At 46.0% G+C, this 22,222-nt stretch overlaps 2 protein-coding genes across 4 annotated transcripts in view; one reads left to right on the top strand and one right to left on the bottom strand.

Moving 5' to 3' along the window:
• Nucleotides 1-6,291, bottom strand: part of LOC125751870 (transcription initiation factor TFIID subunit 4-like) — a 56,888-nt gene extending 50,597 nt beyond the window's left edge. For all 3 annotated transcript variants that reach the window (XM_049031262.1, XM_049031263.1, XM_049031264.1), the window contains exons 1-2: nucleotides 4,742-6,291; nucleotides 1,597-1,769 (exon numbers count right to left, since the gene is read on the bottom strand). In XM_049031262.1, coding sequence (XP_048887219.1) covers nucleotides 1,597-1,769; nucleotides 4,742-6,158 — 1,590 coding nt within the window. In that variant the 5' untranslated portion in view covers nucleotides 6,159-6,291. The remainder of the gene's footprint in view (nucleotides 1-1,596; nucleotides 1,770-4,741) is intronic.
• A 15-nt stretch (nucleotides 6,292-6,306) lies between these two features.
• Nucleotides 6,307-16,847, top strand: LOC125751871 (protein LSM14 homolog A-like). Its single transcript, XM_049031265.1, has 11 exons — nucleotides 6,307-7,084; nucleotides 8,910-9,073; nucleotides 9,501-9,636; nucleotides 10,036-10,161; nucleotides 10,627-10,806; nucleotides 11,007-11,087; nucleotides 11,404-11,592; nucleotides 12,063-12,225; nucleotides 13,445-13,483; nucleotides 13,658-13,898; nucleotides 13,994-16,847. Exons 1-11 carry the CDS (start codon nucleotides 6,964-6,966, stop codon nucleotides 14,015-14,017), a joined length of 1,464 nt encoding a protein of 487 aa, XP_048887222.1. The 5' UTR covers nucleotides 6,307-6,963; the 3' UTR covers nucleotides 14,018-16,847.
• The last annotated feature ends 5,375 nt before the right edge of the window (nucleotides 16,848-22,222 follow it).

The raw sequence follows: 22,222 nt of genomic DNA, 5'->3' as shown, positions 1-22,222 counted from the left end.
TTTTCCTCCCACAATACAAAAATATGTGGGTAGGCAAATGGGCACCTTTAAATCATGTGTGTGCCCCCCCGTAATACACTTGGTCCCTGTCCAAGATATAACCATACCCATATCCTTGAACTGTAGCACCATCCCCAGGTAAGTATGCTTCTTTAATCATTTTTAGATTCATTTTAACATATTATCAACAGAGTCTGAATGCAGCAATTTGGATAAGATGACCAATATGAAACACATTCACAGCACGGGGTCCAGCTTATAATCTCACTCCGCTGCCAGCCTGCCGTCTCAGGGGCCGTCTGAAGTACGGCTACAAACGGCAAAGCCTTAAGTGCGGAAGAGCTCCAGGTCAACGGTTGGTGACAGAGTGGAGATCAAATGTAAGCACTGAAGGAAAGTGGCATCTGAACAACAGGTCAAACTTATCTACCGGTCCATTACCACAAAAAGGTTTTTTCTTAAACTGCCAAGCGTCATCCACACACTGCGTGTTCAGCAGGTATGTGCAGCTTAAGGTATTAAATACTGCACTTGGGACCACAATTTTTCCATTTTGCTCAGCAGCAATTAAATACAAATTTATCTAAGCATGTCAGTCTCCAGAATGTGATCCTTTCCAGGCACAAGATGGATGGACTGAGCATGTCTAACCAGAGCTCGGTATAGGTAATTATCTCCTAGGAAGTGGGGCGGGGGGGCAGCTCAACTATTCTTGTCCAGCCAGAGTCTGTCACACACAGCAGGTCCAGACAGCACTCTTCTGGAAGGCGAGCTAGGTGACCACCACGCCCCACAGGACTCCCATGGTGCATCTGTACCAATCCATCTGAATCCGAGAGCGGTCACCGGGCTGACCTGGGGAGGGGGGTGTTTCTCATCAGAGGACCTGATCTGAGGGAACAGCCTTTCAAAAGTGATCTCACTTCTCATAGAGACCCCCACCCCAGTGCCATGGCTGCCTGGTGGGTCCCCCTTCCTCCCTTCCAGGAGGTCAGACGAGAAATCAGCTCAGTCCTGTATCACTGCTGAACCTCACAACAGGCCGATGCCAGGTCAGTCACCTGACACCCACACCACTGTGAAGGGGGCTGATGGCATTTTGGCGGGACAGGCAGGATCCTACGCACCCTCAAGCGTGTAATCTGACTGCACTCACACCCTTTGCCCACCTGCCTGAGCAGACGCTTCCCATCAAATCCATGCTCGGCCCCCAGCCCCATTTGCCCGGCGCTTCATGAGAAACTCAACCCTCATGTACTACTGCAGTTAACTTTATTTTTAATCCATCTATTTTTAATATGTTTCTGCTTTTTATGTGACCTCCTGGGTCACCATTTAGGAGACAGAAAGCAGAACTGAATTTAATTCACGTAAAAATTTTAACGTTTTAGTCGCCGTAAAGGCAGGACACCCTGTAAGTACATGAAAATATTTTAGGAAGAATCAGTCGGTAGATAAAGAAGCGCTTTTCTAACCTGTGTGGAACCTAAAGAAAGACCAGACACCCTACATGGTCCAGCTAGTGCGGGAGGCCCAAGGCCACGGGGCGGCACGGGGCCCAGAGCTGCAAACAGGGAGTGGGTGAGGCTGGTGTACCTGGGTGGTGGTCACTCTGAAGGTGGTTGTGGTGGTGGGTGTGGCAGGGCGAGGAGAAATGTTGCTGTGGGCCTGGGCCTGGGCCTGAGCCTGGGCTTGAGCTTGAGCCTGGGCCAGAGCTTGCTGAGGAACCATCACCAGCTGCCCCATCTCCGTACGCACCAACACCATGCCTGAAAGCACAAGGCACAGCCACAGTCACACAGAGTCCATGGGCCCCTGATGTCACACAACAAGGGAAAAAAAAAGAGAAATCCCATAAAACACAATAAATCACACACACCTCACAACAGGAAGGAAAACAGCAGAGCATAGCTCATGGTCAGGATACTGGATATAACATCATAAAGGCAGTAAAAGAGTAAATATGTATCTCCCCTGGTTAAAGAGATAATCCTTAATCTTCTGTCTTTTAATATTATATGACATTAATATCTGCAGTTAATTCACTGGTGTGGTTTAGGATCTACTTGCATGGCTGTTCCTAAATCTTCAGAGCACTTCGGATGGATCACTGGGAAGGACCCCGTAAAAACAGTGAGGATCGACCCCCCACTTCCCGCTTCCATAACGAGCCTGCAGCCCCGATGCAGAAAACAGGGTCGAGCCAGTGCTGGCACCTTATCTTACCGTCACATCGACGGCCTGCGTGTGCAGCAAGGAAACGACACACATCCACATCTGTCGGGGACAGGTGTGCGGCACGTCTCCCTATTAACACATTCTGATCTTTGCTCTTTTTTGCCGCTACATGACTTAACTACAGGAGCTGGCGAACCTGAATGATGCAAGAATAACTTGGGCAGTCGGCACTCTGTGAAAGGACAGTCTGACGGCGTATAGTGCTTCAGAAGGTGTAACCCAAAGCTTGCCTATTGTCCGTTGCTGTTGTCAAGATGCATAGCGGAGAATTCTACCACAAAACGCACAGTTGTATATACAGGTACAATTAATTAACTTCAGGAAAAAAAGGCATCAATGAAAAATATAAATAAGAGTGTGCTGCTATCAAGGCAGAAAGATAAAATTAAAGATCGCTGGGAAAAGGATGATTCAGGGTACAGTATGCAATAAAACACACCAGGCAGCTCCCTAAGGAGAGAACGGCTTAATTCTCGATAACTTTCGGTAACTTGAGATGATTATTTCTCTGCTTACTCCAGCATGCTCTGGGAGAGAACAAGGATAATCAAAAGACTTCAAATTTAGATGTCAGCACAGAACAGCTGATTCAAACTCAGCCCCCCAACACTTATGCACACACAGCTAATTAACCTGCATTTCCACAATAAAATATCCAGCTACTTAACACTTGCGTTTTAAGTTGTTAAGCAGAGACACAATACATGAAATCTCAAACAATCGTGAAATTAGGGGCGTGACCAAATAGGCCAAGGTGGCGCTGATGGCTGCGGCCAAAGGGCCCAGGGCGATGGGGACAGTGGATCGGCGCAAAGGCGCAGGCGAGAAGAAACGTGCAGCCGCCCGAACGCCCACACTCTGCCGCCCAGCTCCGTCCAAATCGGCTCCCTAAATATTTCACGCAGAACATTGGGATCGGATGTCAAGTGAGCGACGGCACCTCCACCTGTTCAATAAATAAGCAGGTTCGCCTAGCGCCTTCCGAAACGCGGCGGGTCGTGCACATGGACGCCCGGCCAAGCAGCAGTGATGCGTCTCACCTCCGACTCAAAAGATCCCAGGCAGCGTATCTCCAGTTTCGATGTCCACACCAAGTCAAATGCGCGACATTTCCAAGTACGCCATCAGTGTGCTCTGCCGTGATTTCTTTTTAAAACCGAAAACGTACACAGCCTAAACATCTCTGTACCACAGGGCAAGATGCATCACAGGCCTAATAGATGTACAACTTACAATACAGGGACCCCATAATTTACTCGACTGATGTCATAATTTAACAGACGGTTCATATAAGGCGAGATGAACGTTTACATAGCTGAGTGTTTTTGAAACAACTGAGGTCAAACACTCCAGGGCTCCTGAGAACCCTAAATATTTGTTTGCAATATAGCTGTGCTGCCTGCTGATATCAGGTCAGAAAAATGCCAGATAAATCTCTAAACTAAGTCCATGTTTCAAGTGTCAATGCTTATAAGAACAACAATGTGAGAGAAGCATGGCCCCTGGAAAAAAAAATCTGGAAACAACACAGTCGCTGCCAAACTTTTCTTTTTCTTTACTCTGACTGGTGAAATGATCAAATCCCAGAGCGTTTGGTCCGGCTGAAATTCTGCAGTCCTACGTCCATAATAACGAACATGCTCAGCATCCCCAGTCAGATAAAAACAGGCCCCCAAAAGCAGAATCTCAGCCCACTCCTTGTAAAGATATCCTTGGGACTGAAAAGAGAGAATGACTTAAAAGGGAAAAAGGAGAGGTGATGCCACAGGAGGCCTTGGCATTATTTCCCAGTCGGCAGCTGAAAACACCTGACGACATGGGCGACTAAATCCCACTCAACGAGACATATCATGTGACCCGTGCGGCTTTAATAGAATTCAGTGTAATGTAATATCAGCTCCGGTAAAGTGCACAAAGCATTTTAATATTACGAAATATGCACTTTGTAGTTAACTGACGGCTGCAGGTTGTCTTTGCTGGCAGTCAGAATTATTTATAACAAGCACCCACGTGGGCGCGCAGGAACGCAAGGATTCACCTGTCTGTGAGGGCGAAACATGGCTTAATGCTCACATGCGGACGTGCTCCTTTGGATGCAAAGTGCAGTCACGCAGGTGACCGTCGGAACGCAAATGTTCCTCCCGCGTGCAATCTCCCCCCCGCCCAAATTGTTCATCTCGTTTCCCTAATGGAGTCCCTCACGTGACATGGTAAGCTTAACTAAAGTACAGAATTGATTATTTTAAGGAAGTGGTGTTACAGAAAATCTGCAAAACATCATATATCTTTGTCATTGTTTAAATAAAGCAATCAGGTTTGACGGGACGCATTCTTCTTGGAAATTAGCTAGAGATCACACTTAAGAATAGAATGCACTGCAAGGCATAAACAGCCACAAGTTACAAGTAAAAACAAGAGATGTGACAACATTTAGAAATCACCGCTCCCCACTAGAAGTATGTCAAAGGCGACGCGCGAGTGAAACTTTTCCCTGCGCTCTTACCCTGCGGGATGGTGAACCCGGGAGGCAGCTGGATGGTGGTCTGCGGCTGAGGGGACCTGACGATCAGCTGCGGCGACACAATCCTCTGCGTCGCACCCAGTCCTGGTCGGAGCTGCTGTGGCTGCGCCGGCGACGCTATGATCGCCGGCGGCGTGGGGTTGCCGGATCTGATCATTCCCACGGTGGTCGACGCCGGTTGTCCTACTATGTTGACAGTGGGTTTCGCCAAGGCGGTGAGAGTTACAGTACTGCTGGATGCGGGCAAAGAACTAACGGCGGAACTTTGAAGCTGCGTGGTTGTAGGGTTAGGAACGGTCACAGTAGAGGTGATGGGGCTGGGTGCCGAATTGACGACGCCAGGCTGGTTCGATGCAGTTATTTTTGCCTGTACGGGGGAGTCGGACATGGGATTACTCGGATCCGTGCTCTTACTGTGGTTTACTAGCGGAGTGCCCGTAGCTGCGGAGGGACCCGTGCGGGCACCCTGCTGCCCAAGCGCCGGGGCTGTAGTGCCATTTCCATTCTGTGAAATACTGGCCATGATGTGACTCGGGAGTCTTTGCAGGGCTATAGTAGGGGTCCCTCCAGCACCATCCGGAGTCACCGCGGTTTGCGATGCTGGGAAATCAGGCTGAGACACACTAAAAGTGGTCGAATTGACGCAAGGCGACAGAGTCTGGCTCGAGTTAACGGCACTACCGCTGCTGCTAACGACAGTGTTTACGTTATTAACCAAAGACACGGTTACAGATCCGGGCTGGAAACCCGCAACAGCAGCAGGACTAGCGGTATTCGTGGGAGAGCTAACTAACGCCGCCGCTCCGTCGCTCCCGTTTAAACTCTGTATTCCCGCGGGGGCAGTCCGTATGGTGGACGCGATGTGGTTTTTTGCAGAATCGGTCTCCGTCGTGACCGCCGCTGACCCACCCGACCCCAGAACAGAACCCCTATTAGCGGCGTTTACGCTGACCAGCGAAGATGGCAAAGTTACCAGTCCAGATGCAGAGTGCGCTGTGTTACTAGATGCTCCATGTGATTGCAAGCCGCTACTCGCATTTACTCCGGTCCCAGAAGTGATGGAAGCTTCCTCGAAAGGTGCAATGGAACTGAGCGAAGACGGCATCACAGTTTTTTCGGAGCTGATTTCTTTAGAGTTGGGCTCCTGATTTAGCGCAGCTTTATGTTGTCCTTGTTGTTGTTGCTGTTCCAGTATAGTGCCCACTTGGGCAGGTAGCATTCTTCCTAAGTGGTGATTGGCAGCGCCTGTAGACACAGCACTCCTGGTTTCGGCTTGGGGGGCTGCTGGATTGCTTTGGCCGACAAGCTGCGACTCCAGCGAGCCAACTAAGTCACTTACAGCTTTTTCGTCCACCTCGGAGAAGAGCATATCTTCCAGAGGGTCGGAGGTACCCGCCATCTTTGCTCTGAGATCGCTGTCCAATTTTCGTGCACGCAACGCGCATGCGTGTTGCTGGGCATTGTGGGAGTGGGCCTGACGTCAGAGCGCCAAAATTCATTCTCTGTCACCGCTTGATATAATTCTACGAGGATTGGGGTTGTTGGAAACAGACTTAAGAAATGGTGGGTGGTTAAGAAAAAAGTCCTCAGAATTAAATTACAGTAATGTTGAAATTTTACAGACACGGCATGCCCTATTGCGCTTTAATATACATAATTGCCACAGTCAGTTAGGCCTACTATAAATCGTGCAATGTCTGAGATTTATAATGCATACTTATCAATTTTACAAATTCCTGACCACTTTTTGTTTGGAACTTCTTATTTGCAGTATTTCAATTTTTTCATTCAGACGTGATTAAGTAGTAATATACGTAATAAATTATAATGCTATCGAATATATAGTATTTATTTAATTTAACTGTCACGTTCTTAATAAGTACGTTTTATGTACGTTTCTGGTTTTTGAATTTAAATTTCTCTATGCCTTCTAAATTCAGCGGTCTTTAGTGGAAGGTAATATAACGTGGCCGTGAAAAGCGCGAGACCCCCTTTTTTAATCGGGGACAGGATTCCCATCAGCCACCGCGGCCCGAGCAGGGAAAATGAAGGCGGCCATATTGTGTTAACAGCAGACGGCGAAAGAAAGGGGGTAGGAACACGGCAAGGGAGAGCGAAAGCAGCTTAAGGCAGTACAAAGAAAGGAGTACAAGAAGCTTTAAATAATCGGCCATCCCAGGAGTCCGGACCCTACGAGAGGCGCCATGAGCGGGGGAACCCCTTACATCGGCAGTAAGATCAGTCTGATCTCCAAGGCCGAGATTCGTTACGAAGGGATATTATACACCATCGACACCGAGAACTCCACTGTCGCCCTCGCAAAAGGTGAAGATGCTGTTTACCTGCGGATGTTTGATGTAAAGGATCTGAGGGTATAAAATAGCATTCTGCACTGGTTAACTTGGTCCTAACGCTGCCTTCGTTTTGCAGTCATTGTCCGATTCTAACGCGCTGTTAAGGCAGATACAGCTGTCTAGCTAAATACTTATCCCAAATGGCAAGGAAGCAAGCTAAATCATAAAGTTATGCAGTTATTTTAACATCGTAATTATATTTGATGTTTTTACCAAAGCGGGTTATCTTTTGTTCAGTTAGCCTAAGCGATCATACATGGTTGAGTGACATCTGGTGAAATAAACAGGCCTGTCGGCCGACATAAAGATTGATACGCAACACTAACATGCAGGGTACGTTAAATTGCACGAACTAGTTTAGTTAACATTGTATGCAGATATTCCATTGTACGTTACAACTTAGCTAGGTCTAAATGCTCGACTTATTTGCATACTAACGTCGAATGCTGAAATGTCACGTTGACGAAGCTAGTGTGGCAGTGAGATTGTATGAAAGTGCCCTTTTACCTTGGAAGACAGGTTGTCCATCGCATACATTACGTACTTTAGATGATTTTTGTGTGAGCCTATAAATACTCCCTCGAATCCAGTCAGGTCACAGGATTTAAAAAATTTCTTTTAAAAGCACTTTTTTTAGTGGCATGTCTACAGCTGAATAGCAGAATTAACCGTCTCTCATGAATGGGCCTATCCCCTGATACAGAACTTAGTCTTTTACATCTTAATATCTAAATATCCTTTGTCAGAACGGAGTGTGTGTCTGTTATGTATTTGTTGTAATTAAGATTTAAGATGTATTCCATTCGCAATCTCCTTGACTTGGTCTCAATGGTCTTAGTTGCATACAACTTCAGCTTATAATTTTGATGCAATTGCACATCAGACTTTTTCTCTTCGTCTACTGTTCATTTGTATGTTTACTGTAAGGAAAATTAGGAATTCATTTGCTTTAATTCCCATCTAAACTTTTTGATTCACTGAAGTGAAAATTTTCCCTAGAATGGTTTTTTTTGCATTTATACAGCAGTCAAGTGTTTTTTTTTTTTTTTTTTAAGAATTCAGTGATCAGTGGTAGTTGTTGACAGCACACGGTACACAACAAGGAACCGTGTCCTCTGCATTTAACCCATATGTGACAATATGACATAGCAGGGGGCAGCTAATTCAGCACCCAGGGAGCAGTGCTTGGGGGCGGTACCTTGCTCAGGACACCTTAGTGGTGCCTTGCTGGTCGGGGATCGAACCTGCAAACAGGTCCAGTCATGAGGCCCTAACCCTAATGCTTTTATTCAACCCGACTGCCATTCGAGCCGCTAATATTAATAGACAAAATGATGCCCAACCCACTTTATTTGCTCAAACTCAAACCAGGGCTAAATTTTTGAAAATTGCTGAACTGAAAAATGAGCCTTTAAGCAGACAAGTCAATTTAGGCAGTAGGGTTGAAGGTCATAGTACCATAACCTGGAAACTACCAGACTTTTCTTTCTCTTTTTTTGGTTTGGCACTGTATAAAACCTTAACATCTGAAACAGATCAAAATAAATCTGATATAACATATTTTGGAAAAATATAGGGGGGAAAAAATGATTTCATAAGGCCCTAGATGACAGTGTGAAAGCAGCTTTCGTAGAAGCTGGGGTGTAAGAGCCTGAAAACTTGAAGCCAAGTGTGTCTGCATTTTTGTTATGCGTTCTTTACTGTACTTTCACGCTAACTGGATTATGATCAGTTTTACAGTTTTAGCAGGTCACTCCTGATCACTGCTGGTTAAATGTCTTTATCCCACTCTCCAGTGCGCTCCTTTGGTACTGAGGACCGGCCTACTGACAGGCCCATCTTACCCAGAGATGAGGTTTTCGAGTACATTATCTTCCGTGGCAGCGATATCAAAGACCTTACGGTCTGTGAGCCGCCAAAGCCCACCTGCTCACTTCCCCAGGACCCAGCCATCGTCCAGGTACGCGGCCTCCAATGTGACGACGAGGGTTGTGATGAACCAGCATTACTGACAGCGCAGTGTGTGAACCTTATAAATGGTGTCTCGTTCTCTGACGGCTCCTCGTGAAGTGTTTGCTAAGTGGACCCTGTACCAAGAGCACAAACATCGTACTTGTAGTCTTGGCAAGACCAGCCTTGCTAACTTGCCCCCCAAGAACACACTTGGGGCACAGTGAATCATGGGATTGGTCTCGTTTGGCGAGAATGCAACCGATGTACCCTTGATATTTGGGGTGGGGCAGGAACAACATTCAGGGATTTTTACTGTCTTGTGTTCTTGAGTATTGGAACTGGTCTTGGACAATGGAAGACGACATAAAACGGGTACATGAGAACACAAGTATGGTGAAGTATGCATTTTGTGTCTGTCCATTTTTATTCTCTAGTCATCCCTGGGATCCACCCCTTCTGCGTCATCATTCCAACCCATGACCTCCTACAGGTCATTTGGCCAGCCCCCTGCTGCCCCCTACAACCAGTTCAACTCTAACCCCCTGGTAAACCAGCAGTTTGGGAACATCGGTAGGTTTCCTGCACTGGGCTCTCTTTATTCACCTTACGGGGGGGGGGGGGGGGGGGGGGGGGTGGTTGGTCCCTGTTGATGGTTCATAGACACTGAGTGAGTGTATTTATTTGTACAAATAACTTTCAAGTATGAATAGCTTGGGGTCTGAGATCAGAGCCAGCCAGCATCCCACACCGCTGGAGCAGTTGAGGTTAACAGCCTTCCTCAAGCAGTGATACGTTTACTTTGCCAACCATGGGATTGGAACCCATGACATTGCGGTTAAAGATTTTGATACTGGGTTCTTATGCCAGGAAAGGGCACCTTTCTCTCATGTAGTTATGACTCTACGTGATGTTTTCTGTTTGAGGTTCACAATTGTGACCGTAGCCATTTGCGTTCCCTTGTGTGTACAGGAAGTACAGCGCCCTCCTTTGGCGGCGACGCAAGCGGCGCCACCGCCCCCCCATTGCCCCAGACCAGCGGCTTGGGGTCTGTTTTCCCCCCAGAGTTGCGCTTGCAGACCACACGCCTGACGGAAGGTAACGAGCTTGCGAGTTAGACGCTCTGTCGTGACTGACGGAGTCGTGGCTGAGTTCCAGGACCATAAACGTGCGGAATTGGTTCATCAGCTCCCCAGGCACTGTGCCGCTAAAGAGGGAGCCAGAACAGTTATATTCTAATAAAGTGTAACTGATATTAAATAAAACATGCCCTTGTGCTTGAGACGCACGTTTAAGCGCTGGGAGGAGTTTGGGGCCCATACTTTACACCTAATCACATTTGAGATGTTTAGCCATTGCTGAAATAGCAAAGGTTTTTAAGATGTGTTTATGTGGGACTTGATGAGTTTGCCTATGAAGATGGCGAGTAGTGACACACAACAATGTCTGGGGGCCTTATGCTGCTTTTCCACTGTCACCCTTAAGCACCCTTAGGTTCTGCTTGAAGCTGTCGCACCTCGACGCATCTCCAGGGTCTCTAACCACGTGTTTTCTCGTCTTCAGGTCGCTCTAGTCCGCAGATGGACCCACTGCGAAAGAGTCCCGCCCTGGAGCAGGTGGTGCCGGCAGCTTCGGCGTCTGCCCCTGTCCACACTGCCTCTGCACCTCTCAGCCGGAGGAGTCCGGCTCGGCCCTCCACCACCAGTGGCCAGAAGCCCATGGAAGTCCAGGAGCTGCGGAGGGGTGAGACTGGCTTTTGGCGCCCCCTGCTGGTGAATCGCAGCATGATGGCGGTGTTGATACCCTTGATAGTTTGTGTAGGGTAATCCCAAACACCCATCACATTTCTACTGTGATTTTAGGTGTAGAAAAGAAGTATAGAAATGGGTTACGGTGTGTGGGCACTTGCCTTTTTTTTAATTGAAGTATACATTTTTTTGTAGGTGGTGATGCGCAGAACTCACAGCGGCATGACCCTGAACAGGGGCGCGGTGAAAATAGGGATGGCAGTAAAAAGCCAGCAGGTAGGACACAAGCTGTGCTTCGGGAAAGCCTCCAGGGTTACGGTCCCTTTCCTGTGTGGCGTGTCTCCTCCCCCCCGCCACTGTGGGGTCCCATTAGGGGCACAGGAGGGGCAAAGCAAGATTATTTCTCTAGCACACTTGAAACGCATGGCAATGCCCCCCCCCCCATATGGGAGGTAGCAACCCTAGCAGGGGAACATTTTGTCAGGGGGGCATATTTTCCTCCCTTCTCTGAAGCATGTGGTTAGGTGGGCTGGTCTGATTTTTCCCACGTTGAGCCGTTGATGGTGTATTTCACTGTGATTCTGTCTCTCAGGTGCTTTCCAGCCCCGGCGTGGCCGTGGGGGCGGGGGAGGAGGAGGGGGCCACCGCGGCAGGGGCCGTTTCACTGTGCGCAGGGACGGCCCCGTCAAGTTCGAGAAGGACTTCGATTTCGAGAGCGCCAATGCCCAGTTCAACAAGGAGGAGATCGACAGGGAGTTTCACAGCAAGCTGAAGCTGAAAGGTGCGCCTGACGCATGCTGCCGCTGCATTAACCGGACACACGACTAAGAGCCCGGTCTTACACAATGAGCCAGCTTGCATTTCGGCAAATGCCTGTCATGTCTGGTACAGGTTTGCCTTGTATGGGTTTTTGGATAATGCACTTTTAATTGTGGCGATCCAGGTTCACTGCATGTACTTGGTTTTGTTTTCCCCCACTACTGTGATTATGAATATTTTTAAAAAGTTGCTATAGTGCAGTGGAAGTGTAGCAGACTGTCTTGTGTATTTTCTGCTAGTGTGATTGTCTACTGTTTCTGCCGGCAATAGGGTTGAGTCTTGGTGTCAAATGCCTTTCGGTACCGATAACGTGGACTGTTGCCGTGACTTTGGGGTATGGTTTTCTGGGGTGGTAGTGGGTAGGCTTGCAGCCTTTGCTTTGTGTTCATTTGCCCTGATGCCGTCTTGTTCCTGCCCCTCTGGCCCGTGCAGACGAGCGTCCCGAGAAGGCAGTAAATGGTGAGGATAAGGGCGACTCGGGGGTGGATACGCAAAACAGCGAGGAGAACGCTGGCGAGGATGACCCGCTGGGACCCAACTGCTATTATGACAAGTCGAAGAGCTTCTTCGACAACATCTCATGTGATGACAGCAGGTACGGTCCCACACTGATGTAGGGCTGGGACGATTATTCGCCGTATTCAACAATGTCTATTATAAAAATGTGGTGACGTGGAATTTTAGCGTCTACGAGTTGTGTAAAACTACATAAATGTTTAACTGCGATGCACTAAGTGATAGGTTAAACATATTGAAAGGGAAAGTACTTTATCCCCTTGGGCACACTGTCCTTTTAAGAATCGTGCAGTCTGTTAACTGAACTTTACTGTCCACCTGATCTCTTAGCCACTTGAGAGCTACAACATTTTATTTATTGGACCTGCGGTATGGGTTTCATTTACAATGCAAAGTTATTCCACTAATCAGCTGACTAGTTGTTTCACTGCTGGCACTGTTAAAACTATCAGTTAAAGACTGATTTCTGATCACAGCATCTTAAAACTTAATGAGAATTTCAGATTTGTGTGTGGGGGGGGAGGGGGTGAATTAGTGTATTAAATGACAAATTGAAAATTTATCAAATTTATTATTAGATTAATCGAAAAATTTGTTGTTAGATTAGTCGAATAATCGAAAAAATAATCACTAGATTAATCGTTTAAAGAATTGTTTGGGACAGCACTACACTGGTGAGAAACAGTTTGCGCACGGCAAAGTGGGCTGGGCATTTGAATGGCATGTTAAGTAGTAACATCTTGGATATTATTAAGTTGGATATTTAGCATAGTTTTTAGTGAGTTTTAAAACGTTTTGGTGCAGTATGTGGCTCAGGGTGTTAAGATGCTGTAATCGGAAGGTCGCTGGTTCAAATCTCAGACAGAGTGATTTTGCTGTTGGGCCCCCAAGCAAAGTCCTTCGTACCTGGAGCAAATGGGGGGGGTTGTCTCACCCTGATTTCTCTCCAAAAAAGAAACAAAGAAACGTTGCTTTGTATAATACCCTACTCGGGTTTGACGGTGTATTATGGATGCTTTATATCAGGTTTTCTCAACCTCAAGCAAGTTCTAGTGGGCTGTGGATCTACATTAGGCAGTCCCCGTTTGGTCTGTAACAAGCCGCTACTGGAACCCGAAATTAACCAAGGGGGACCCTCCCCGTGGTAGCCCACTAACACTTTGTAATAGTTAACAGCCCGGCCTCCTTGTTGGAAAGTCTTTCTGCTTTAGACTGTGCATGCAGCAGTAGTATTGCTGGGGAAAAAAGGTATTTTTTATATAATTTTCCTGTTGTGTTTTTTATTTTTCCCCCCTCAGGAAAGCAGCTGAAAAGTCTGGCGGATCAGCGTTTCCCAGGTATGTTACACCGGCTTGCTCCGTACTAGCCCGATGCTGGGTACTTGGGAGATACAGCATTAGGTTTGCGGGGTGTTCTGTGTTTGGGGGTTTCTGGTGAAACCTTAATCCACGGCTAGTTTGTCCTGGCATAGTCGGTGTGACAGCCCAAGGGCTCGTGCTCGTGCTCGACAGGGAGCGTAAGCAGACCTGGGCCGAGGAGCGCCGCATGAATGCTGAGACCTTTGGGATCCCACTGCGCCACAGTCGCAGCCGCGGCGGCTTCCGCGGCCGGGGCGGCACTGGTTATCGTGGCAACAGAGGCCGGGGAGCCAGCCGAGGGTCCTTCGGTCCGCCCCGTGGGGGCGGTGACGGCAACATCAGGGGTGGCTTCAGAGGACGTGGCGGAAGGGCAGTGTCAGACCTGGAGTTCAGGGTCAGTCATCTTTGCGTGTCTCGTTTTGGGAGCTGGAGAAGCGGCTAGCATTTTGATGATGACTGTTTTTTTTTTTTTTTGTCTTCTCCCATCAGAAGGAGGATAAAGTGACTGCATGATGCACCTGAAACTGCACCCAGGAAACATCTCTTCGAAGTCCAAAAACAAGTTTTCAGCGCTCTTAATAAAGAAGGAAAATGAAGGATGAAACTTGATGTATAACTGTCACCAGCACTGGGGTAGACCGCTTCTCTTCAGAGTGTAAATGCAGTTTTTTTTTTTTTTTAATTACAAAAAGTATTGCAGTCTTTGAAAATGTTTCAGCTGTTTAAAATATCTCATAAATACCGTATTTCAGTGAAACTTCAGTATTTTTGCATCTCTTTTCTCCTAAAATGTATTTGATAATGTTCTGTTAGGTGTACGGTATGTATGGAGGAGCCCGCTGATACTGTGAGAACTTATCACTGAAATAGCTTTATTTTTTATATATATATTCTGTATGGTACCTTTAGAAGCAACAAAATTGTGTATATAGTCTGTTGGTTCAAGTTGAAGCTTTTTACCTTTTTACCTTAATTTGTTTTGTACTTCACACATACTGACAGTCAGTTCTCCCACCTTTGTACTGCCTGCTGTGACTTGCAGATTGTTCTGATCAGTTACTTTGTGTGTGTCTCTGTCTCTGTGTGTGTGCGCGTGTGTGTGGGGTAAATTGGCAGTATGGGCCATGCTAGTAGTCCTACAAAATACCAAGCTGTTAGCGCCATCTAGCTGTTGGCACTGCCCCCTGCCCAGGTGACTCTTCTCAGACCATGTGGTGTTTTTCACGGAGTGCAATGGGCTTCCCTCTAAAAGCCGACAGACAGATGCCGTCCAGAGCCCAAGCATGGCTGGAATATATTTGCCTGCCATCGACGCTCTTCTGTGTTTCTGGTTCTCAGCGGGAAGTTGTGGTGCCAACCTCGTTACGCTTTTGTGGAATGTGCTTCGCCGGAAAATTTTAGAAGCCCCTTAGTTTTGATGGCTGCTGCAAAAGGTGACCTCTGCCATTAAGCTGTATGAAACGTACACTAGTTTGTCCAGTTGGGGGCAGTAGATGCAGGGATGAGTAGCATAGGATGTTTGTTGCCTGTTAGTTTTCCTGTTCTGTAACGTCAATGGGCAGGAGTTTGATAGTAGTATTTAGCTGGTAGGAAGGAAATTAATTCCTAAAGGATGAGGTTGGATCTTGAGAAACATACTCTGCACTTTACTTAATCCTGGTCAGCTGTTATAATTCAGAAACAATTTTGTGTAGCTCTGGTTCTGCAGCAGGTGATATGTTCTGTATGATTGGTCCTTGGAGGATGTAGTTCAGTGGTGCTTTGAATTTGTGTTCTGCTTGGCGTTCTAAATGTTTGAACTGCAGGGGGCAGTTTTTTTAGCTTGTGTGTTTTTTTTTTTTTTTTTTTTTTTATAAATATCTCCAAGATCAACTGTATATTCAAGTAGTGGGTTGTCTTCAGGGATCTAGCCTATATGCTTGATTTGTTGCACAGTGTCATAGAATGTACTATCCCCCCCCCCCCCCCAAAACATTTTTTTTCTTTCTTTTCAAGTAGCCACATGCATTACAGCTCTGAAAATGCAGGAAGGAATTGTTCATATCTAGGCAAAATGGGACACCCCAACCCAGCTCTTTCTGGCATCTCCTATGGTGTGGAATAGTATTGTGTTTTATGGAAATTTAAGTGTAAATGTTCTAGATATTTACCATGTACTGGTACATAGGATTTATGGGAGCTGTTTAAATCTAAAATGGAACAGAATTAGGTCTTTATGGGTTTATCTGATTGGTCTGTCACTGCAGAAATGGTTGGTCAAGTTAGGGAGCTGTATCGCCTACTTAAGACTTTGAAGCACTACAGATTGTTCTAATACTCAGGCCACAGAATCTGGCAATAGATTCAAGTGGTGAAAATGTGGGTGTGGTGAGCAGATGAGTCACTGCATGGTTGCCATGCCTTGCAAGAAGTCCCAAAAATCATGAAAATTAAAACCCAATGTTCTTGAGGTGATTCAGTCCATTTAAAATGATGAAATGTTCCATTAAACAATGTCTACATGCTACATCTTGTGAAGTATTGGTTGATTCTTGTGACTTCAGAAACATCCGGTATGTTTTATTCTTCAGTTTACTGGCATGGCATCCTTTCCAAGTGCCTCCTGACTGTGGGGGTTTTATTGGAATTGAGAAATAAACAGTTGTTTGATAGCTGTCTTTGTCAGCACTTTGATTTGAACCTCCATCACCTTGGAGTTGTGTTGCTTTCAGACAAGATTTGCATAAGTGTTAGCTGCTTAAATGACTCCTGAGTTTTCATTTGATATGAAAGGGAGAAGCTTTGAGAATCTAACATCATTGAATGAGTCTTCAAAGCTAGTGGAAGGTGCGTTACTGCCAGAGGCATGGTGCAGTGATCCAGTACGCTTTATATTCCAGCAATGAGTCCATGTTCTGTGGTGCCAGAATGTGGTCCAGCTTCAGATCAAATTGTTTGTATTTAACATGGCAGTCTGAAATTGTTCTTTTCTGATCTGTGTTTGCTGTTGAACCATACTCCTAGTGATACTTGTACAGGAATTTGCCTCCAATATGCTTGGCAGTTTTCAAATGCATGCATCCACACCATTGTAGTAATTCAGAATAATACAACTGAAGTTTGCTTGCTATGGACACAAGCCAATCCACTTGCACTTATTTACCAGTAGCAGAAAATAGGTTCCTGTGTTTCCATGTACCTAGAACCCTTTACCTGATATAGTACAAGGCTATGGCCCTAGCCAAGACCGAACACACATTGTTTTTCTTTGTCTCCCTTGTGGTTTAAGCCAAATGGCTTATTTTCATTTGTTTTCACAGTTTTGTCAAACTTAGACCCAAATAAAGTAACCATTCCATCCTCACATCTGTGGGTCATGTGATTATGTTCAGCCTCTTGACCGTAGAAAGTCTTAGTCAGACCAGACCTCTTTCCAGTGCCACAAGGGGATAATCCCATAGTCCCAAGCCAGCAGTGAGAAACAATCCCAGCAGTCTGTCCTATGTCTGCCCCTTGGCCTCTACCAGGAGGGACATACCCAGAAGATCTCCCTTGGTAGCCAGTACGGTGGCGTCATCATGCCCATATCGCTTTATCTGACTCCTCTCTCCACTAGGTAAGGAGCTCCTTAGAATGTTCTTTCCACTGTTCAAGTTGGTCAGAACTTTCTCATTGCTAGTAAATATAACCTGATTAAGGCCTTATCTCTTTCTCCAAAGGTATCGGATGGGTTGGCAAAACATCTTTTTGGCCACCCAATAGCTTATGTCCATCCGGATAATTTCTCTTCACACATTTTCTGTCCTGCAAAAGGTCCCGAAGTTAGTCATGACGGGTACACGAGAGCCTCCTGGCTCTGTTACGCCCCTGAAGAATGGGGAGAAGTAATCATGAGAGTGATAAAATGGCGTTTCCTCACTGAGAGCTTTTAATGAAGTGAGGAAAATCCCGCGATTTCACCCAGGTATGGGCGTGGTGGCAAGAGCAGTCGATCTCATATCGCCAGATTCAGACCCCTCTAGGGATCGTGGAGATATCGATCTTTGTGACTCAAATTTTTACTATGAAGAATGAAATAAATTTTACTTTATAAGTTCTATATTTTAATCCCTTCTAAACACTGATATTCATTTTTACTATTATCTGCCCATTTTTAAACACATTTCATGAACTATTTTATAACTATGGTCTTCGAGCCTTTTAATCTCATCACAGAATTTTATACTAAAAGATTAGTGGACCGTTTTCCCCATTTTTACTTATAACAAATTAGAAATGCATTGTTATTTCAACTTGTCACAGCTCCCTATCTTTGCAGAAACCTACAGCTTCAAGGCAGATGAGAACTACAAAGCCAATTATGGACATTTGTCTTAAGATGCTGTGTAGCTATGGCTAATTCGTGATTTATACGTCAAGTTCAAAGGTGTTTTATTGTATATTGTTTGAATTCTGAGTTGCTAGTCCCAATCATGCTAGGTATCTCTGTTGGTGCCCCTGTGTGAATCGAATTTACTCACAAACCAACAAGTCAGAGGGTTTCTTTTCTGCATCTCACGGTCACATAGAGGCTGCACCAGTCATCTAGTGACTGTCAAAATTACACTTCATGAAGCATTTGATGACCTTGTGTAACCGGTCTCGTTTGGGTCTTTGTTTACGGCCCGATCGCGCCAAGCGAGTCCAGTTAAAACATAGTCCCGGTTAAAGTCCGAGAGCTGATGCTCTCACTCTGCGTTGTGTATTTTTTTTGTTGTGTGTGGTGTGTGGGTGCGGGAGAGGGAGAGACGACACCGCGTGGCTTCCTCTGGACTCGGGATCCGACGTCCCTTTATTGGCACGTGTCTTTTCCTCTCTGGTAATGAAGAGCAAAGTATTAATTCCCCAGCAGCATGTAGCAGCTCAACATTCTCTTCCTCGAAGAGACAGGGAAAGAGCGAAATGAAAAAAAAAATATACATCAATATATAAAAAAAATAAAACAAACAAAACATACCTGGTAATGAAGAGCAAAGTATTAATTCCCCAGAAGCATGTAGCAGCTCAACATTCTGCCCATGTGCACCCCGACAATAAAAAGAAAAACACAAACCAAATGAAGTTCATACATTAAAATATTGCTTGATATATATTAATAATGATATGTTTAAACTTTTGTTACAGGAATTTTATATAATAATAAAAGGATTATTTTCTATTTAATTGGGTTAATGAGAGAGCCATGTTACCTCTTCCTCGAAGAGACAGGGAAAGAGGAAGAGGAAACACGTCACGCCCCCTTTTAACCAGTGGGAGGCACCATGAAGCAGGGCCTTCTGGGAATTCTCCTTACTCCCTCTCCTATTCATTTTACCAGGATTTTAATAAATAAGGAATTTTGAGTAATTATACATACCAAAACAACTTTGTTACATTCACCCCCCTAGAATTACACAAAATTCTTACATAGGGCGGGAGAGAGAAAAAAAAACAGACCAGGAAAGAGCATTATACAAACACAGTATAACCCAGTGAATCAACTACCCCAAAGTAGGGTCAAGGAGCACTTGAAGCATGCATGGCGCCTTGCAAAACCTCAAAGAACATCCTCGGGAAACCATAGTGCCATATACACTACACAGCTCAGTCCAATGACTGTTAACACCCATGACAGCAACATCATGGTACATACAGGACTTAATAGAAAAAAAAAAAAAAAAAAGAAGAGAGGAAAAACACCATTCAATGTGCCAAATAACAAAAAGAAACAAAGAAAAAACAAGCACTAATGTGCCTCCAATCTATCTACTCTCAAAGGAGGGAACAACATGTGACATAGACTCAAGCAACCGTCGAACAGGTTTAATCATCCTCCCAAACCGTGAAACACGAGAGCCCTCACCTACATTAACTTGAGGCTGGCTAAACCCAGGGTGGGAAAGGATGTGGGGTAAAGGAGATACAACTACAGCACCTTCACTAGGAGAACCCCTAGAGTCTACCAAATTATGACATGTCGGACTAGAGGTATCAACTGCAGTCTCTGTACAAGGGGTATCTGGCTGTGCAGCCGCCGTCTGACTACTGACTGGAGAGGTATCACAACCTTCAGATCCAACGTGATCAACACTAGCAGAGAGATCCTGTAAGGAGCCAACTGGAGAAAGCACAGATGAGGGTACATCAGAATCAACTACTGACAAATTGTCATTACTCACAACTGAAGAGAGCACATTATTACCTTCAGTCCTCTGGGAGACAGGCCCATCAGAAAGGCATTCCCCCAGTGGCAGAAACCCAGCGTGGAGAAGTAAATTGCGATGGACAACTCTCACATTGCCATTGCCATCCTTGACCCGATAGACGCGAGTGGAGGGATTTGACTCTACCACTGTATACAATACAGGTTCCCACTTATCAGCTAATTTGTGTTTCCCCCTTACACCTTTGTTAGCTACCAGTACAGCATCACCAATGCACAAGGCATAACCTTTGGCTCTCTTATTGTATTGTTGAGCCTGGTGTCGCTGCTCAGCAGTGGAATTCTTTTGAGCAAGAAGCATTGCTGAACGAAGGCTATCCACTAAGGACTTCACATACTTATCATAATCACACACCGAGGGATCGCGAAGGACATTTCTGAAAACTAAATCGACTGGCAGTCTGGGAACCCGACCAAACATGAGGAAAAATGGGGCAAAGCCAGTGGTCTCATGGACAGTGCAATTATAAACAAAAGTCATACTTTGTACCAACTGTGGCCACTTGTGCTTTGCTGCTGGAGGCAGCGATCGCAGCATGTTACCCAGTGTACGATTGAACCTCTCAGTTCCACCATTACCCATCGGATGGTACGGTGTGGTCCGTGACTTCTCAATATTGGTCAACTCTAGAAGCTCAGCAAGTAACTCACTGCCAAAACTCGTGCCCTGATCAGAGTGCAGTCTTTCAGGAAAGCCATAAACACAAAAGAACCCATCCCAAAGTTTCTTTGCCACGGTCTTTGCTGTTTGGTCCCGACAAGGAAAAGCATGTGCCAGCTTAGTAAAATGGTCAGTAATCACCAACACATCTACAGACTTATCATTATGTTCCGCTGACCAAAAGTCAATACAGACCAGCTCAAGTGGAGCTGAGGTCTTAATATTCTCCAAGGGAGCTCTCGCTGAAGGTTCAGGAGTCTTACTGACAACACATCGCCTACATGTTTTCACATGGGCACGAACATCTTTCTCCATGTCACACCAGAAGAAGCGCTGCCGAGCAAGAGACAGAGTACGGGGAAAGCCCTGATGACCAGCACTATCGTGAATACCAGTTAGTGCAAGTGATCTCAAGGACTTAGGAACCACAAATTGGAATCGCTTATGTTTGGTCATAGGATCTTTCGTGACACGATACAGGACACCATTCAATATTGTCAACTTATCTCACTGCTTTAGAAGTTTTAATGTCTGAACAGTCACATGGGCTCGTTCCCCGCCTCGAAGGCCTACGCTTCCTCACCACGTAAGGTACCACACTGGCGATTACCTGATCTTGGCTCTGATGGGACTGTAAGTCAGACAGGGAAAGGGTTTGAAACACCTCGTTAGCAGGAGGGACCACATCACTCAGGCTTCCAGCCAAAGTCAATGCACGCTGGGCTGAGGCTGACTCCCAACCATCATGTGCGGACAATAAAGAAGAGACCACCTCAGATGACAACGGGGCAGATGCAGCGTCTGAATGCACAAGCGAGTGAGGCATGCAAGAAAGCCGAAAAGCATCCTGAAGAAGCTCATGCCTCACACCCTGCGTCTGGTCAAGCAACACAGAGTATGATTCCGACATTAGCCGACGGTAAAGTGGTTTCACAAAGGGCTCCCTGCTCAATGCATCAGCCACCACATTCTGTCTGCCAGGAATATACTTGATGTCGAAAGAATAAGCAGCTAGTTTTGACACCCATCGCTGCTCGCAAGCGTCCAGCTTCGGCTTGGTTAAAATATAAGACAGTGGATTGTTGTCTGTCCATACCGTAAACTCATGACCCTTGAGCCAATGACTAAACTTGTCGCACACTGCCCACTTTAAGGCAAGAAACTCCAACTTGTATGCAGGATAATTAACCTGACTACGTGTAAGGGATTTACTGGCAAAGGCTACCGGCCTAGCTTTCTCCTCCCCCTCCGGGACCTGCGAAAGTACAGCTCCGAGACCATCAAGCGAAGCATCAGTGGACAGAACAAACGGACGACTGAAGTCAGGATGTGCTAGGACAGTGCTGCCCAACAGAGCAGATTTAAGATCAGCAAAAGACTTATCGCAAGCTGAAGACCAATCACTTGGTGTTAGCACACGGAATGTTCCTGGTTTCTTTCGTATTGATCGGCCCTTTTGCACACGTTTCTGACCTGCAGTCAAACCAAACAGCGGTTTAGCCAGAGATGAACAATCTGGAATAAAGTGCTGGTAAAACATGACCATGCCGAGAAAGGATCGAACCTTCTTCTGAGATGGAGTGCAGCCGTCTGCTTCCATCAAGTCCTCCTTCTTGAATTTTGTTATGACATTAACTTTCTCCTGATCGACCGAAACTCCACTTTCACCCACCACATGCCCTAAGAACCGGACAGACCTTCGGAGGAAATGACACTTCTTCTGGGATAACTTCAAATTGTTAGCTCTAAGACGCGAGAACACCATCTCCAGACGCTCCAGAGCTTCACCCTCCGATGGTGCAAAAACAAGTAGGTCATCTAAGTAACAAAGGAGATT

The sequence above is a fragment of the Brienomyrus brachyistius genome, chromosome 11 (genome assembly GCF_023856365.1).
Source record: "Brienomyrus brachyistius isolate T26 chromosome 11, BBRACH_0.4, whole genome shotgun sequence".
NCBI lineage: Eukaryota > Metazoa > Chordata > Actinopteri > Osteoglossiformes > Mormyridae > Brienomyrus > Brienomyrus brachyistius.
Note: the sequence above shows the minus strand (reverse complement) of the source record. Positions and strands in the feature narration are given on the sequence as shown.

Excerpts from the sequence above, each read along its gene's own strand:
- LOC125751871 (XM_049031265.1), top strand. The coding sequence starts at position 6,964 with ATGAGCGGGGGAACCCCTTACATCGGCAGTAAGATCAGTCTGATCTCC. Across the intron at positions 11,088-11,403 it reads TGGCAGTAAAAAGCCAGCAG|GTGCTTTCCAGCCCCGGCGT; the intron begins GTAGGACACAAG and ends TCTGTCTCTCAG. Across the intron at positions 13,484-13,657 it reads GGCGGATCAGCGTTTCCCAG|GGAGCGTAAGCAGACCTGGG; the intron begins GTATGTTACACC and ends CGTGCTCGACAG.